This window comes from Staurois parvus, unplaced genomic scaffold (assembly GCF_062004578.1).
Source record: "Staurois parvus isolate SC_StPar_1 unplaced genomic scaffold, SC_StPar_1.0 ptg000015l, whole genome shotgun sequence".
Classification (NCBI taxonomy): Eukaryota; Metazoa; Chordata; class Amphibia; order Anura; family Ranidae; genus Staurois; species Staurois parvus.
In genome coordinates, this window is record NW_028317811.1 from 3,698,680 (window position 1) to 3,713,943 (window position 15,264).

Sequence of the window (15,264 nt, forward strand, 5' to 3'; positions counted from 1 at the left end):
GCGCTGCACTAATTCAATTGATAATTGCGCAGTCATGCAATGCTGCACCCAAACGAAATTTATGTCCTTTTTTTCACACAAATAGAGCTTTCTTTCAGTGGTATTTGATCACCTGTGCGCTTTTTATTTTTCGCGCTAGAAACAAAAAAAGACCGAAAATTTTTAAGAAAAACTATATTTGTTACTTTCAGCTATAAAAAATATATAGTAAACTCAAAGTTGGTTATACATTTAGGCCAAAATGTATTCTGCTACATGTTTTTGGTAAAAAAAATACAAATAAGTGTATATTGATTGCTTTGTGTGAAATTTATAGCATCTACAAAGTATGGAATTGATACTGCAATTTATGCCATTTGTTTGCTATACAACGCTGCACTAGTTTAACTGACAATCGCACAGTCAAGCAATACGGTACAAAAATGAAATTTATGTCCTTTTTTTCACACAAATAGAGCTTTATTTAGGTCGATCACCTGTGCCCTTTTATTTTTGGCGCTATAAACAAAAAGTTTTGAGAAAAAAAAACATTTTTTTTTAAAAAAAAACTAATTTTCTCATTTCTGTCATTGAAAATATCCAAAAAAACTAAAATTTCCTCCTTAATTTAGGCCAAAAACTTATTCTGCTACATGTTTTTGGTTAAAAAAAATGGAATTTACACAGTTTTTACTTTCTGACTGCTTATCACATTTTTTGAGGTGATAAAATACCAGGATAGTAAAAACACCCACAAATGACCCCTTTTTCGGAAAGTAGACACCCTAAGCTATCTGCTGAGAGGCATATTGGAGTTCATGGAAGATTTATTCTTTATTCACAAGTTTCTGGAAAATGTCAAAATGTTTTTTTTTTTAACACAAAGTTGTCATTTAAATGATTTATTGCTCACACATGTCATGGGTATATGTGAAATTACACCCAAATTATTATTTTTTTTTCCAATTGCATTTGAAATATCACTGCTTGAATGCTATTTAGAAAATGACAATTTTTTTTTTTTTTTTTTACACAAAATTGTCACTTAAATGATTTATTGCTCACACATGCTATGGGTATATGTGAAATTACACCCCAAAATAAATTCTGCTACTTCTACCGAGTATAGGTGTACCACATGTGTGAGACGTTTTGGGAGCCTAAACACATACAGCACCCTGAAATCCAATGACTACTTGCCTGAAGGTACATAACTTGCTAATTTCACTAACTCACTACCTATCACAGTTTCGAAGGCCCTGAAATGCCAGGATAGCACCAAACCCCCCAAATGACGCCTTTTCGGAACGTAAACACCCCAAGGAATTTAAAAAGAGGCATGGTGAGTATTTTGCAGATCTCATTTTTTCTCACAAGGTTTTGAAATATAAAAAAGAAAATAAAAAATGATTGTTTCTTTTTTTCTTCATTTTCCCAAAACTTGTGGCAACAAACGAGATCTGCGAAATACTCACAATGCTTCTTATCAAATTCCTAATGGGTGTCTACTTTCCAAAAAGGGGTCATGTGGATCATCGGTACAGATGTGAAATCTACACTGGTATACTGTGACAGATGCGGAATTTATACTGCTACGCTGTGATAGATGTGGATCACTGGTACACGTGGACTTTACTCTGGTATGCCGTGACAAATGTGGATCACTGGTACAGAGATGGAATTTACACTGGTACTGTGTGACAGATGTGGATCACTGGTACAGATGTGGATGACTACTGGTACACTGTGACAGATGTGGATCACTGGTGCACTGACAGCTGTGTGGGGGACACTATGGAGTGATGTGTGTGTGTTTTACACAGATCGGCTCTGCTTCTCCTCACTAGTGGGCTCTGTGTGAGGAGAGGCAGAGCTGATCAACAGACTGGCGGCTTTGTTGACATCACATTATGGCTGTATTTGGACACAGCCATCATCCCGTGATCAGAAGGGCCAATTAGAGAGCCCTTCTGCCGTGCTGCGTTGCACTGTGTCCAGGGGACACAGGCACACCAAGAGTGCGCAGCTGCGTGGCCATAAAAAATATGGTTTGCACCGAGTAAAGACACCAAACATTCACGCTTTAAAATTGCTTATGGAATGGTGCCAAACTACGATATTTAAAAATCTCCATAGGCGACGCTTTATAAGCCTTTACAGGTTACCAGTTTAGAGTTACAGAGGAGGTCTGGTGCTAGAATTATTGCTCTCGCTTTGACGTTTGTGGCGATTCCTCACATGTGTGGTGCGATCGCTGTTTATGTATGCATATGAGACCAATGCGTACGTTCGCCTTTGCACATGAAAAAGGGGGGACTGGGGGTACTTTAAATTTTTTTTATTATTATTTGTTTTGTGCACTGGTTCACTATGAGAGATGTTTTTGTGCACTGTACACTGACAGATGTTGACACGTGGACAGGTACAAATGGTGCTTGGTGCACTGGTGTGGGATGGTTGCAGATCTGTGTAACTGATGAATAAAATCATCAGCTACACAGATCAACTGTCAGAGGTTGCAACATCCCCCACTTCCCCTCCTTCACTGAGCTCTCACAAAGCTCACCGGAGGAAAACAACTACAGAGACTCGTGTCTCTGTTGACATTCTGAAACGGCTGTGATTGGACACAGCCATCACGTGATCGGACATAGCCATCACGGGATCGGACATAGCCATCACGGGATCGGACATAGCCATCACGGGATCGGACATAGCCATCACGGGATCGGGTGGGACAATCAGAGAGCCCATATCCCAATCCGAGATGGACTGTGTCTGAGGGACACAGCCACCACAGAATCAAGCTGCTGTGAGGCCTCGGGCCGCGCGCAGGCACGTGTTCTGAGGGACGTACAGGAACGTCCACTCAGAACGGGGAAGCTCCCACCTGGCCATTTATGTACATTGGCAAGGTGGGAGGTGGTTAAAAAGTGTTCCTTTAATTTTTTTTGAGCAGTGTATATGAAAGAGGATGTTACGCAAAGTAAAACGATACCCAACATGTCGTGCTTTAAAACTATTTTCATGGAATGGTGACATTTATTTAGAGGAGGTCTAGTGGCAGAATTATTGCTCTCATGGGTGGTGCGAACACTCTCTACATATTATTATTATTATACAGGATTTATATACCGCCAGTTTGCTCAGCGCTTTACAATATAACAGACAATACAGCAACAATACAGTTCAATACAAGAGGGAAAGGAGGGCCCTGCTCCTTGGAGCTTACAATCTAGGATATGCGTGTGCAACTTACGTATATGCGTTTACTTCTGTGCGGGAGCACGGAGTGATGGGGCGCTTTAATTTTTTTATAATTTCTTTTTCTCCGTTCCTCGGTCCAGTGGTGTCCTGCTTCCATCGGCAGTCTTCTCTCCCTGGCGCCAGCATCTTCAGTGTGGGCACCTGGCTGTGACAGTTTACGGCTTAAAAGCCGGATGCCCACTGCGCATGCGTGAGAAGTACTGCGCTTTGTGAATGGCCCCGTAGTCTTGTGGGACCCGTCACATGTCCCACAAGACTACGGGGAAGGGGGGGGGGGGGGGGGGAGTTGTACAACTCTGTGGGAACGGGTACCTGTCAAATTTGGGTACTTGCCCCCCCTTCCTCCCAAAGGTCTGCACTCTCTGGTCATCTCCTGTACTGTGTCCGCAGTCTCTGGTCATCTCCTGTACTGTGTGCGCAGTCTCTGGTCATCTCCTGTTCTGTGTCCGCAGTCTCTGGTCATCTCCTGTTCTGTGTCCGCAGTCTCTGGTCATCTCCTGTTCTGTGTCCGCAGTCTCTGGTCATCTCCTGTTCTGTGTCCGCAGTCTCTGGTCATCTCCTGTTCTGTGTCCGCAGTCTCTGGTCATCTCCTGTTCTGTGTCCGCAGTCTCTGGTCATCTCCTGTTCTGTGTCCGCAGCCTCTGGTCATCTCCTGTTCTGTGTCCGCAGCCTCTGGTCATCTCCTGTTCTGTGTCCGCAGCCTCTGGTCATCTCCTGTTCTGTGTCCGCAGTCTCTGGTCATCTCCTGTTCTGTGTCCGCAGTCTCTGGTCATCTCCTGTACTGTGTCCGCAGCCTCTGGTCATCTCCTGTACTGTGTCCGCAGCCTCTGCTCATCTCCTGTACTGTGTCCGCAGTCTCTGGTCATCTCCTGTACTGTATCCGTAGTCTCTGGTCATCTCCTGTACTGTGTCCGCAGTCTCTGGTCATCTCCTGTACTGTGTCCGTAGTCTCTGGTCATCTCCTGTACTGTGTCCGCAGTCTTTGGTCATCTCCTGTACTGTGTCCGCAGTCTTTGGTCATCTCCTGTACTGTGTCCGCAGTCTTTGGTCATCTCCTGTGCTGTGTCCGCAGTCTTTGGTCATCTCCTGTACTGTGTCTGCAGTCCATTGGTTCAGAATGTTTTTTTTTTGTTTTCCTCCTCTAAAATCTAGGTGCATCTTATGGAGCGAAAATACTGTAAACAGCCTTTGTAATAGAAATAAGGGATAACAGGTCCTCTTTATGGAGAGATTTGGGGTCTAAAAGACCCCAAGTCTCTCCCCTACCTTTAAAGCAAAAGATCAAAAATACTTTACTTCCGCCTTCGACCAGAAATTGAGTCACTTCGGCCCTCCAAGATCATAGAGGTGATGAGAGACAATCTGGTCTCTGACCACCACTATGGCCAGCCTCGTAAACCATCAGATAGTTTCCTGGGCTCGCTGGTAAAAGCGGTAAGGGATCGAGCACATTGTTGTGGCTTTGTATACAGGTGGTGGATGAAGAACGGACACACGTGCTGTGGATTTTAATAAAAAGATATGTATATTACAGTTTATTAGCCACCACTCATGTTAATTATTCACATCAGACTCTTGTGTTAGTACTGTTTTTACTATGTTGTCACTATGTTCAAACTTTTACCCCGCTGCCCTATCGGCGGTGCTCCGATCCCATCCGCCGATCCATTCTGCTGACAGTCTCCCCTGAGCTGTTCTTCAAAAGTTCAAATCAGCCCGCCCCATCCTGTCTTTTCCCTATAAAAATACCAGAACCCCTGACAGCCAATCAGGTCTGAAGAAGAAGCTACTGCTTCGAAACATGTCACCTGACATTTTCCTGCTCTGCCATTGGTCGCCCACCGAGTCCCTGTCTTCCTTGTGGTCCACGCTGGTTTCGGCACCATTTTCAAACTCACTGTGCAGCTGACAACTCCATCCCTGTTCATCTCGAACGACCCAGACCCACACCGCTGGTGGACTGACGGCTTACCAAAGGATTACCTTACCATGCTTTCTTACTCATGATGTTTGTGAGTAGTTTCTATACCTTATGTTATTAATAAATTAATAACTCTCTACACTCAGATTGGCGCCCCCTTCTGTCCGTTTTTATCAATTCAACCACAATGGGGAATAGGGCGACACCCCTGAGGCAGTCGAAGAGAGTAGTTTTCCACCTTCTTGCCAAGCTATAAAACATACATCCACAGGGGAAGATCTAAAACATCAAGAAACAACAGACCTGTGAAGTTCATCATTCAGTAAATCGGCAGGGCTGCAAAATGCAAATAGAATAGTGGAGGGGTTTGGGAAGTGGAGTCGAACCAGTCAAACAAAAGTGAGTTGAGAGGCTATAAAATAGTTATGAAGATTTGGGCAGGCCAGACCTCCATCAGATATAGGGACCTGTAGTGAGGACCTGGCTATACGAGGTTGTGCCCCATTCCACAGGAAGATGGACAAGACAGCCTCGGTGCAATGAAAAACAAAACTTTCTTAGGCAAAAAGACCAGGGTTGCTCTAAAAACATATAAAAAGTTTTACAAATATACCATTTTAAAAATGTTAATACAACCAAACAAATTAAGTGGCAAAGAGGACCAGGTATAAAGTTTGGCTTCCATTTGTGTAACTATGGAGGCAACATTAAAGTCTTCAAATTTGGAAATATCGGTATGATTTTGGATGCCTAAATATCGAAAGGAATGGACTATCTGTAAATTTGACCAATATAAGTAACCATGAGACAAAGTAGGTCCATTTTGAAAGCATTCTTACTTTACAAGGTAAGGATGCACATATATTTTCACTACTGCAGTGTGTGATCCTCACCACAAAGGTAGATTTTGCCTCATTTCTGAAGTTCAATAACAATAAAAGATAAAGAGCATACAAATAACAAACACATCATTGTATAGCCAAAACAGACAATGATTTTTTCTTATTAATGTCCGCATAACTTATATACTATATCTGAATATACACTTACTAAAGTTTGTGACAGTTACTTCCTTTCTGTTTGTTGTTGAAATGACAAACTTCTCATTTGAGTTGATCCCAAAGGCCTGAAACAAAGAAAATACAAATACATTTGTGTGTTGGCCAGGTAGAAGCAATTGTCTTGAACTTGAAGTCAAACACTATAACACTTAGGCTGTATAATAGGCAAGTAAAACAAAAAAGCACTTATTCCCTAATGCAGCAATGCTTGTTTAATACTTCAATTCCCACTTATTTTACCAATGCAATGGAACTGGTCATGCAGTCTCTACTAAAGAAGATGGGGAGTGTTCAGAAAAAGCCACCTATTGACCATCCTGAATGCCTGAATGTCACTACTCAGGTCCCAGGAGCAGAGACCACATGAACAATGGTGTGAGCATCTGAACAAGCAAGCAAAATCCTCTCTTGTATTAAAAGAGGTATAGACTCCAGAGAGAGAGATATAATTTTCCCCCTGTACAAATCATTAGTAAGACCTCATCTGGAATATGCAGTTCAGTTTTGGCCAACAATTCACAAAAAGAACATTGGGGAACTGGAGAAAGTACAGAGGAGGGCAACCAAATTGATGAGAGGCATGGAGGAGCTCAGCTATGAGGAAAGATTAGAGGAACTGAATTTATTCTCTCTTGAGAAGAGGAGATTAAGGGGGGATATGATCAACATGTTAAATACATCAGTGGTTCATATAGTGAACTCGGTGTAGAGCTATTCACCCTGAGGTCATCACAGAGGACAAGGGGGCAGTCTTTACATCTGGAGGAAAAGAAATATAATCTTCAAACATGGAAAGGTTTCTTTACAGTAAGAGCTGTGAAAATGTGGAATAAACTCTCTCAAGAGTTGGTTCTGGCCAGCTCAGTAGATTGCTTCAAAAAAGGCCTGGATTGTTTCTTAGATACACAGAATATAACTGGATACTAACATTTATAGATAAAGTTGATCCAGGGAATATCTGATTGCCTCTCGGGGGATCAGGAAGGATTTTTTTCCCAGCGGGAGCAAATTGGATCGTGGTTTGCTGGGTTTTTTTTTCCTTCCTCTGGATCAACTGTGGGTGTAGGATTATAACTTTTTTTTTAGTTCTATGATTGAACTGGATGGACGTTTGTCTTTTTTCAGCCAGACTAACTATAACTAGAGTATTTGTTTCATTTTCTGATTACAAATGGTTGTTATCACACAGGCCTAACTCTAAAAATATGCCCAGACTATAAACTACACAGATAGGGCAGATAATAAAAAGTGTATGTGTGAATACAGGTATATACTGTACATACCGTATTTTTCGCCGTATAAGACGCACCTGACCATAAGACGCACCTAGATTTTAGAGGCAGAAAACAGGGAAAAAAAACTAATGGACTGCAGACACAGTACAGGAGATGACCAGAGACTGCGGACAGCACAGGGATGACCAGAGACTGCGGACAGCACAGGGATGACCAGAGACTGCGGACAGCACAGGGATGACCAGAGACTGCGGACAGCACAGGGATGACCAGAGACTGCGGACAGCACAGGGATGACCAGAGACTGCGGACAGCACAGGGATGACCAGAGACTGCGGACAGCACAGGGATGACCAGAGACTGCGGACAGTACAGATGACTGCTGACCTTTGGGGAGGTGGGGCGCGGGTACCCTGAATTTGACAGGTACCCGCTCTTACTTCCGCAGAGTTTTTGTTTCATCTTACCTGTTCCTCGATCCAGCCGCGCGCTGTCTTCCCGGCTTCTGTAATGGCGCTCGGCATGACAGCCGGGTGCCCAGTGCGCATGAGAGAGAAGCACTTGCGCTTTTTGATTGGTCCGGCGGCTTCTGGGATCTGTCATGTGTCCCAGGTACAGCCTTACCATTCACAAAAAGCACCGCTTCTTGCGCATGCGCACTTGGCACCCGGCTGTCATACCCAGTGCCCACACTACAGAAGCCGGAAGACAGCGCGCCGCTGGATAGAGGAACAGGTAAGGTCCCGCTGCAGAGCTGAGCGGCCGGCCCAGTATTCTGACACGGCCGCGGTGGAAATACCAGACCGGCCGCTCCATATTCGCCTTATAAGACGCACTGACATTTCCCCCCCAGTTTTGGGGAAGAAAAAGTGCGTCTTATACGGTGAAAAATACGGTAAATGAAATTGTATATGCACCTTATGAATCTATCTTTGCTGGCTAAGCAGAAAGATTAAAGTGGTTATAAAGCCTAAACATTTTAAACTTAATGAGTTCCTTGCATTAAGGTAAAAAATGTTCAGGCATCAGTATCCCTCCTCAACCCCCCCCCCCCCCCTTTACAATAAATTGTTATTGTTTTTAATTGTATTTATTGTTTTGTTTTTTTTTTCCTGTGAGGCAGTTAGGCTCCATGCACACTAGCATTTTTTTAAGCTCCTAGAACCTATGACATTTTTTTTTTTGCTCCTAGAAGTTTATAGTGTTATCCTATGTGTCCATACACACTATTTTATGCTAGAATTGTTTTTCTAGCTTCAGCGTTTAGGAGCAGAAAGAAAAATATTTTTGTAGAGTTTTTGGGAGCATTTTCCCAGCAGAAAAAACGGTGAATGCTCCTAAATGCTCATAAAAGCTCGTAATAGTTTTTTACCAAGTTTTTTTTCCCCCTTCATGTACTGCAAAAAAGTTAATAAAACACTAATGTTCCTAAACGCTTCTTCAAGCTGGCACAAAAACAAATATTAACATTTTTCATCAATCGTTTTTTACTTATCAGCACTGTGCTACTCTGGCAATTGCTTGGTCATGCAAAATTTTAACCAAATTAACCACTCCCCGTCTGCATGCCCGCAATGTACTGCAGACGAGTGGCAGCTATAGGACCAGCGACATACCCATATATTGCTGTGTTTTTCCGGGTTTGACCTGACTGTCATTCGAGGCAGGACATGTTTGCAGCAGGTCAAGGCCAATGATTTTTGGATGGGACTCTGCTGATCTCCTGAAACGAATAGAGAAACAGAGCTATACCTGTATTTGTAAATACAGTTACAGGGCCTAGCTGGATCTTCTCTCCCAGACACATTACAAGTGAGTAAAAGCAGCACATTTGCACCCAAACCTTAGATAGATACAGTTTAACCCCTTGATTGCCATATTTAACCCTTACCCTGTCAGGGCCATTCATACAGTGTTGGTGTATAGTATTTTTCACTAAACACTATACAGTATTAGTGCCACTAGTGATGTGAGATAGCATCAGGGTCAGTTAGCGCCCTTCCCAGACAGGGTTAGCTAGCATTAGATTGCCTGCACACCATCACACTCACACTATAGGTTGCTGATCACCCCCATTACTAGTATAGTGTTTGTACAGATCAAGATACTGATCACAAACATAACTATACCAGTTCCCCCCCTTAGCATTAGTGTCCCCAAAAATGCAGTGTTAACAGGATCAGCCCCGTTGGCTGACAGCAATTGCGTTTAGCCTCTCTGCCCCCCACCACCAACCAAATGATAAATCCATACCTAGTTTCCCACAAGGTTAGACACTGGTACAAATAGATGTTTATTTATTTCAATTGGCTATATATACCGTATTTTCCGGCGTATAAGACGACCCCCTACTTTTCCTGCTAAAATGTAGCGTTTGGGCTATACTCGCCGTATAAGACTACCCCTCTTCCAATGCACACCAGTGGGAGGAATAGTGCCCCATCATCGGTGTCAGTGGGAGGAATAGTGCCCTATCATTGGTGTCAGTGGGAGGAATAGTGCCCCATCATTGTATTAGTGGGAGGAATAGTGCCTCATCATTGGTATTAGTGGGAGGAATAGTGCCTCATCATTGGTATTAGTGGGAGGAATAGTGCCTCATCATTGGTATTAGTGGAAGGAATAGTGCCCCATCATTGGTGTCATAGCGACGAATCGTGCCCCATCATTGGTGTCAGTGGGAGGAATAGCACCCCATCATTGGTGTCAGTGAGAGGAATCGTGCCCCATCATTGGTGTCAGTGAGAGGAATAGTGCCCTATCATTAGTATCAGTGGGAGGAATAGTGCCCCATCTTTGGTGTCAGTGGGAGGAATAGTGTCCCATCACTGGTGTCAGTGGGGGGTGGAATAGTGCCCCATAATTGGTGTCAGTGGGGGGGGGAATAGTGCCTCATCATTGGTGTCAGTGGGGGGGAGGAATAGTGCCCCATCGTTGGTGTCAGTGGGAGGAATAATGCCCCATCATTAGTATCAGTGACACCAATGATGGGGCACTATTCCTCCCACTGACACCAATTACACTTGCTAACCGATGTTCTAGTATGGTGCTGCTGCAGCCAGCATATGTGGTTGCAGCAGCACCTCTACACTGCACACTTACTGGCCGCTCCTTCACTCGATTTTCGCGGGGCCGCTCGGCTCCGCCCCCTCGCCGGTGATTGGCCGCCTGTGTTCCTTTCCTGAGCTACAGTTCTGGTGGCCAATCACCGGTGAGGAGGCAGAGCCGAGCAGCCACGCTAACGTCCAGTGGCCGAACTGAAGGAGCAACCGCGCTTCCTGGACCAGATCGTCGTGGGACCGGATCCAGGTAAGAAACAGCAGCCCCTGCCCACCCCTGTACTTAGTGTCCCTTCCGATGGAAGGGGGGGGGGGGGCGGCAGCACCGCCCCCCTAAAAAGTGTCAGTATGCCGTATACCGGCGTATAAGACGACCCCCGACTTTTGAGAGGATTTTCAAGGGGTAAAAAGTCGTCTTATACGCCGGAAAATACGGTAATGCTTTTGTAATTTACAAAGCAACTGGACGAAGTGGATCCTTCCTCAAATTTCAGGAAGAGATCATCACAGCCCTTTGTATCCAGAAGGTGCTGTGGCCCAAATCCAGATGCAGTGAGCTGCATGACAGGCATTTTCCAGATGTTCTCTTTGGTACCCCAACCCAAAGGTCACCTCAAAGAAGATGTCATGTCTGCAGCACTCACAGCATAAGATGCAACATCTGCTTTTTTTGTTCCTCCTGCCCTGGCCAACCTGGTCTCTGCCTAAAGGATTGCTTCTGTTGCTACCACACTAGTGGAGTATTAGTATAGGGTACAGTATGGCACAGTCTAGGGCACATTTTCACAATCCTCACACAGGTTCTCGAAACATGTTAGATACTCAGAAAACTGTATCGCATTTTGAGAGACCCTAAAATCAGAGGCTGTTTTTCAAAGTTAAACAAAACAAAAACATAAAAAAGCAAAAAAAATAAATTGAATAAAAGGTTTTTCAAAAATTGTCATTTTATTGAGTTAATGTTCTATTGTTACTGTGTTTTTTGTTGACTGTTGCTGTTTGCTTTGCAGGAACACCACTCAGCTGCAGCACCCATCTGTTTATTCTGATAGCAATAGGGTCTTGATCTCAGAATATACGTCAGCGCAAGCAGTGCTGCTGGATGAGATATTTCATTCACAGTTTAAAAAAACAAAACAAAAAAAAAACATATGCCCAAGCATGGGGGCATGGGGTGCTCAATGGGTGGACCGCTCCTATAATTCAGCATGTATTTTTTTTGGCAGCGATTTCTTCATCCACATCGATGTGAATAGAGGAATCTTTTTTTTGTTCAGCCCATGGACTGACAGAAAAAAAAAGGATATTTCATGTGTGCCCAACATTAGAAGTAGGTGGATGCAGGGTGGTATGAATGAAAAAAAAGAACATTACATGTATTCCCAACAAGAATCTGTGATGTACTGGTATGTCGCTGGACATTAAGTGGTTATACAGTTTTTTTTCAGCTGGCGGTCAGCTTTCATGTAAAAGCAATCCTGAATTGTTTTTAAAACCAGCGAGAGAGGATCACCCCCACCTCCAGCCACCTTTGGCGGCTTTCTCAAGCTCTCCTGTCCCACCAAGGGACCTGAGAATGCAGCCAGTGGTTCTGCCTGCAGACCATAAAGCTTATCAGAGACCGAAACGGCTCCAATCAGCTCTATGGTCTGAGAAATCGGAGGCTATGAGCATTTCATCACTTTGGTTTTGCCAGATACAAACAGCGCTATTTTTAAAATAGGAAAGCATCTGATCACACTAATCTTGGTGTGATCAAAGGCTTTAAAGGGCAGAGGAGAGATCTAGAATATAATAGAAAGAAATGCCTGATGAAGGGGTCCTGCGAGACTCCGAAACGTTGCCTTGCTGTAACTATGTGATGGTTTATTAAAACCTTTGGACCCATATTGGTGATCCTCGGTGTGCTGGTGACATTTTTTTCTTGCCGATTTTGTTCGATCCAGCCGACGGTCACTGCAGCACCCACTTATACACACAGCCATTTTTAACGCAGGGACGTGTGCGTTTGGATCATACACTTGCTAGAATCTAATTGACCTCAAATTTCTCAGAAAAGAGTAACTGTAACTGCCTATTGCTACCACAGGGGATATTTACATTCCATTTGAGAAAAAAAAAGTGATAAAAATATAAATAATGATAATAACAATAATAAGGACAGTGTAAAAAAATAAATAAAAAACAACAATGAATGCACCCCCCCTCCCCCCGCATGCAAAGGCATACCAAGTGTCCATATATAAACAGCAGTTGCACCAGGCATGTTTGGCATCTCCACAAACCTCAGATTGAGGGCAGAAATTCTACCAGTAGACCGCCTGTGTCAATCTAAAGTGGTAGCCTGTGTAGGCTTTTAAAGCGTTGCCTATGGATATTAAAAATGTATGTAGTTTGTCGATGTTTTAAAGCATGACAAGTTTGGTATCTATTTACTCGGCATAACATCATCTTTTCGATTTTACCAAAGAATTGGCCAATATATCGTGTGCGTATTTGTGCATTAAGTACTGTGTGACATAAGAAATTGCAACACCCACCATTTTATTCTCTAGGGCCTCTGCTTTAAAAATATATGCTTGGGGGTTCAGAGTAATTTTCTAGCAAATAATACTGACTTTTTTCATGTGAACAAAGTGTCAGAAAAGGCTTGGTCTGCAAGTGGTTAGAAGAGTGGGTGATGTGTGGCAGAAGCTTCTAATGTTGGACATAACATTTTTTTCCCCTCATCACCTTCCAGGACATCTAATGGAGAGAAAGGCCCCTCCTACCAAAACAGGAAACACATGATCCACACTAGTTTAAAAACAGCCCTCACTGGCATAGCCCCTCAGTTTTAATGTGCTGAGTGGGAGAACCAGCAACAGAACCTTTGGATTCAGAGGACCCCCTCCCCTCTTGGGGTATTCTCTAAGTATTAGTGCAAATACCTTGGGGAGAAGTAGTGATGCCGGTCCTGATAGGTAATGGAGTCCAGGGACCTCAAGCCCAAGGTGTCCCTGAGGTGGATGGAGTTTCTTTGTGTGGCCAGGTCAGGCTGTCTCTGCCCACATTGGCCGAAGGAAGACAGTGTCACTTCCGGCATGGCCATTGATGCCACTTCCGGAGTCAGCCTGGGGGCCACCATCTTTCCGGTCAGATCCTTTCCCTGTCAAAACACAGGGGTCACATGGGCGGGACTGGAGTCCGATCCACAAAGCCGCGGAGGACCTAGGACAGACACAGGTGCGGGGGCAGAGTCCATCTATTCCCCCTATTTACTGCTGGAAGAGAGGTGGACCAGAGGGTTGGCACTCCTAAGGATTCGTCATAGAGGCAGATCTGGCTAAAGCAGGGGAAACATGCACCAAGGTAGGGAAGCCTCATTACTCCTATGGTTCTTCCTTCAATGAGGGAGCTCTTAGTTGGTGAAGGGGGCACTAAATAAGTTTGCTGTGACTTTTCTCGGGCAGGGGCTCAAGTTTTAAAGCGCTTAGGTGTATTCATTTGTATGCTTATTCACTGTATGCTTATAATTTTTATTAGATCTCTTTTAAGTAAATTAAATTACTGAGTGGGTGATTTTTGTACTCATTTTTAGGCAAACCCCCAGGAGGAGAAAAAAAAAAGTCTTCAAATCTTCCAAAAACACTGCGCATTATGTAAAAACATGTCCAGCTCATGGAACAAGCCCCTGTGTAAAGACTGCATGGACAAGCTAGTTAAAAAAGAATTTAGTAGCATACTAAAAGACTTCATGGCAAGCCTGAAGCAGTAAATGACATGTACTTTTCATTCCTTCAGAACCCTTATGGATGAGCAAGTTTATGGTGATGCAATTCCAAGCACCTCTTATGTGGGGTCTTCAGCAGCTGAATCTAGCCCTATGGAAGTAAGGGAGGAAAAAGGTTCATCAGATAACTCAGACACAAATAAAGATGACTCAGAAGGGGAAATTTGTGAAGGAAAGGAGGTGCAAAAATATTAGTTTCCTACAGAAGAGACAGAGGAACTATTGAAGGCAATTCATGATATGTTGGGGTTCGAGGAGAAAGAAAAGGTGGTCACACTCCATGATTAGCTTTATGCAGGGCTCCAGAAGAAGCAAATGCGCAGTTTTCCAGGGAATTCCACTGTTAAGGAGACTATCCTATGCGAATGGCAGGAGCCCAAAAATAAAGTATTTCTGCATAACAATAGGAAGAGGAGGTTCCCATTCAAAGAGGAAGACTCAGAATTATGGGGAAAATGCCCCCCGTTGGAAACTTCTTTGGCTAAGGTATCTATGAAATCCGACCTGTTGTTCAACGACGGAGGGACGCTAAAGGACCACAAGCAAACATGGGAGACCAGTTCAGCAAACCTTAAGTCTGCATTAGCTACGATATGTGTGGACCACACACTTGATGTATGGCTGACCCAGCTAAAAGCCCACTTGGTAAAGGGCACACCGGTGGACCAGATTCTTAAATCCCTTCCAGTCCTTACCAATGCAGTTGCATCGGCAGAGACCATCACGTTAACGGCCAGATCCACTACAATATTAAAACACAGCAAGAAGAGCAATCTGCCTGAAGACATGGCATGGGGACCAAGCATCCAAGGACAAACTCTACAGCCTACCATTCGAAGAAAACCTTCTATTTGGGTCAGAACTCGCTTCTATGCTTGAAAGATCAACAGATAGGAAGAAAAAGAGGTTCCCAGTGCCAAAAAAGCAAACTGATTAGAGTTTTTTTTTTGTCCCTCCAATCAACAGTTTC

At 43.8% G+C, this 15,264-nt stretch overlaps 1 protein-coding gene across 1 annotated transcript in view; it reads right to left on the reverse strand.

Moving 5' to 3' along the window:
- SMCHD1 (structural maintenance of chromosomes flexible hinge domain containing 1) overlaps positions 1-15,264 on the reverse strand; it is a 408,526-nt gene that overhangs the window by 379,415 nt on the left and 13,847 nt on the right. The window contains exon 2 of the mRNA XM_089678219.1: positions 6,218-6,293. Within this exon, the coding sequence (XP_089534345.1) occupies positions 6,218-6,293 (76 nt within the window). The remainder of the gene's footprint in view (positions 1-6,217; positions 6,294-15,264) is intronic.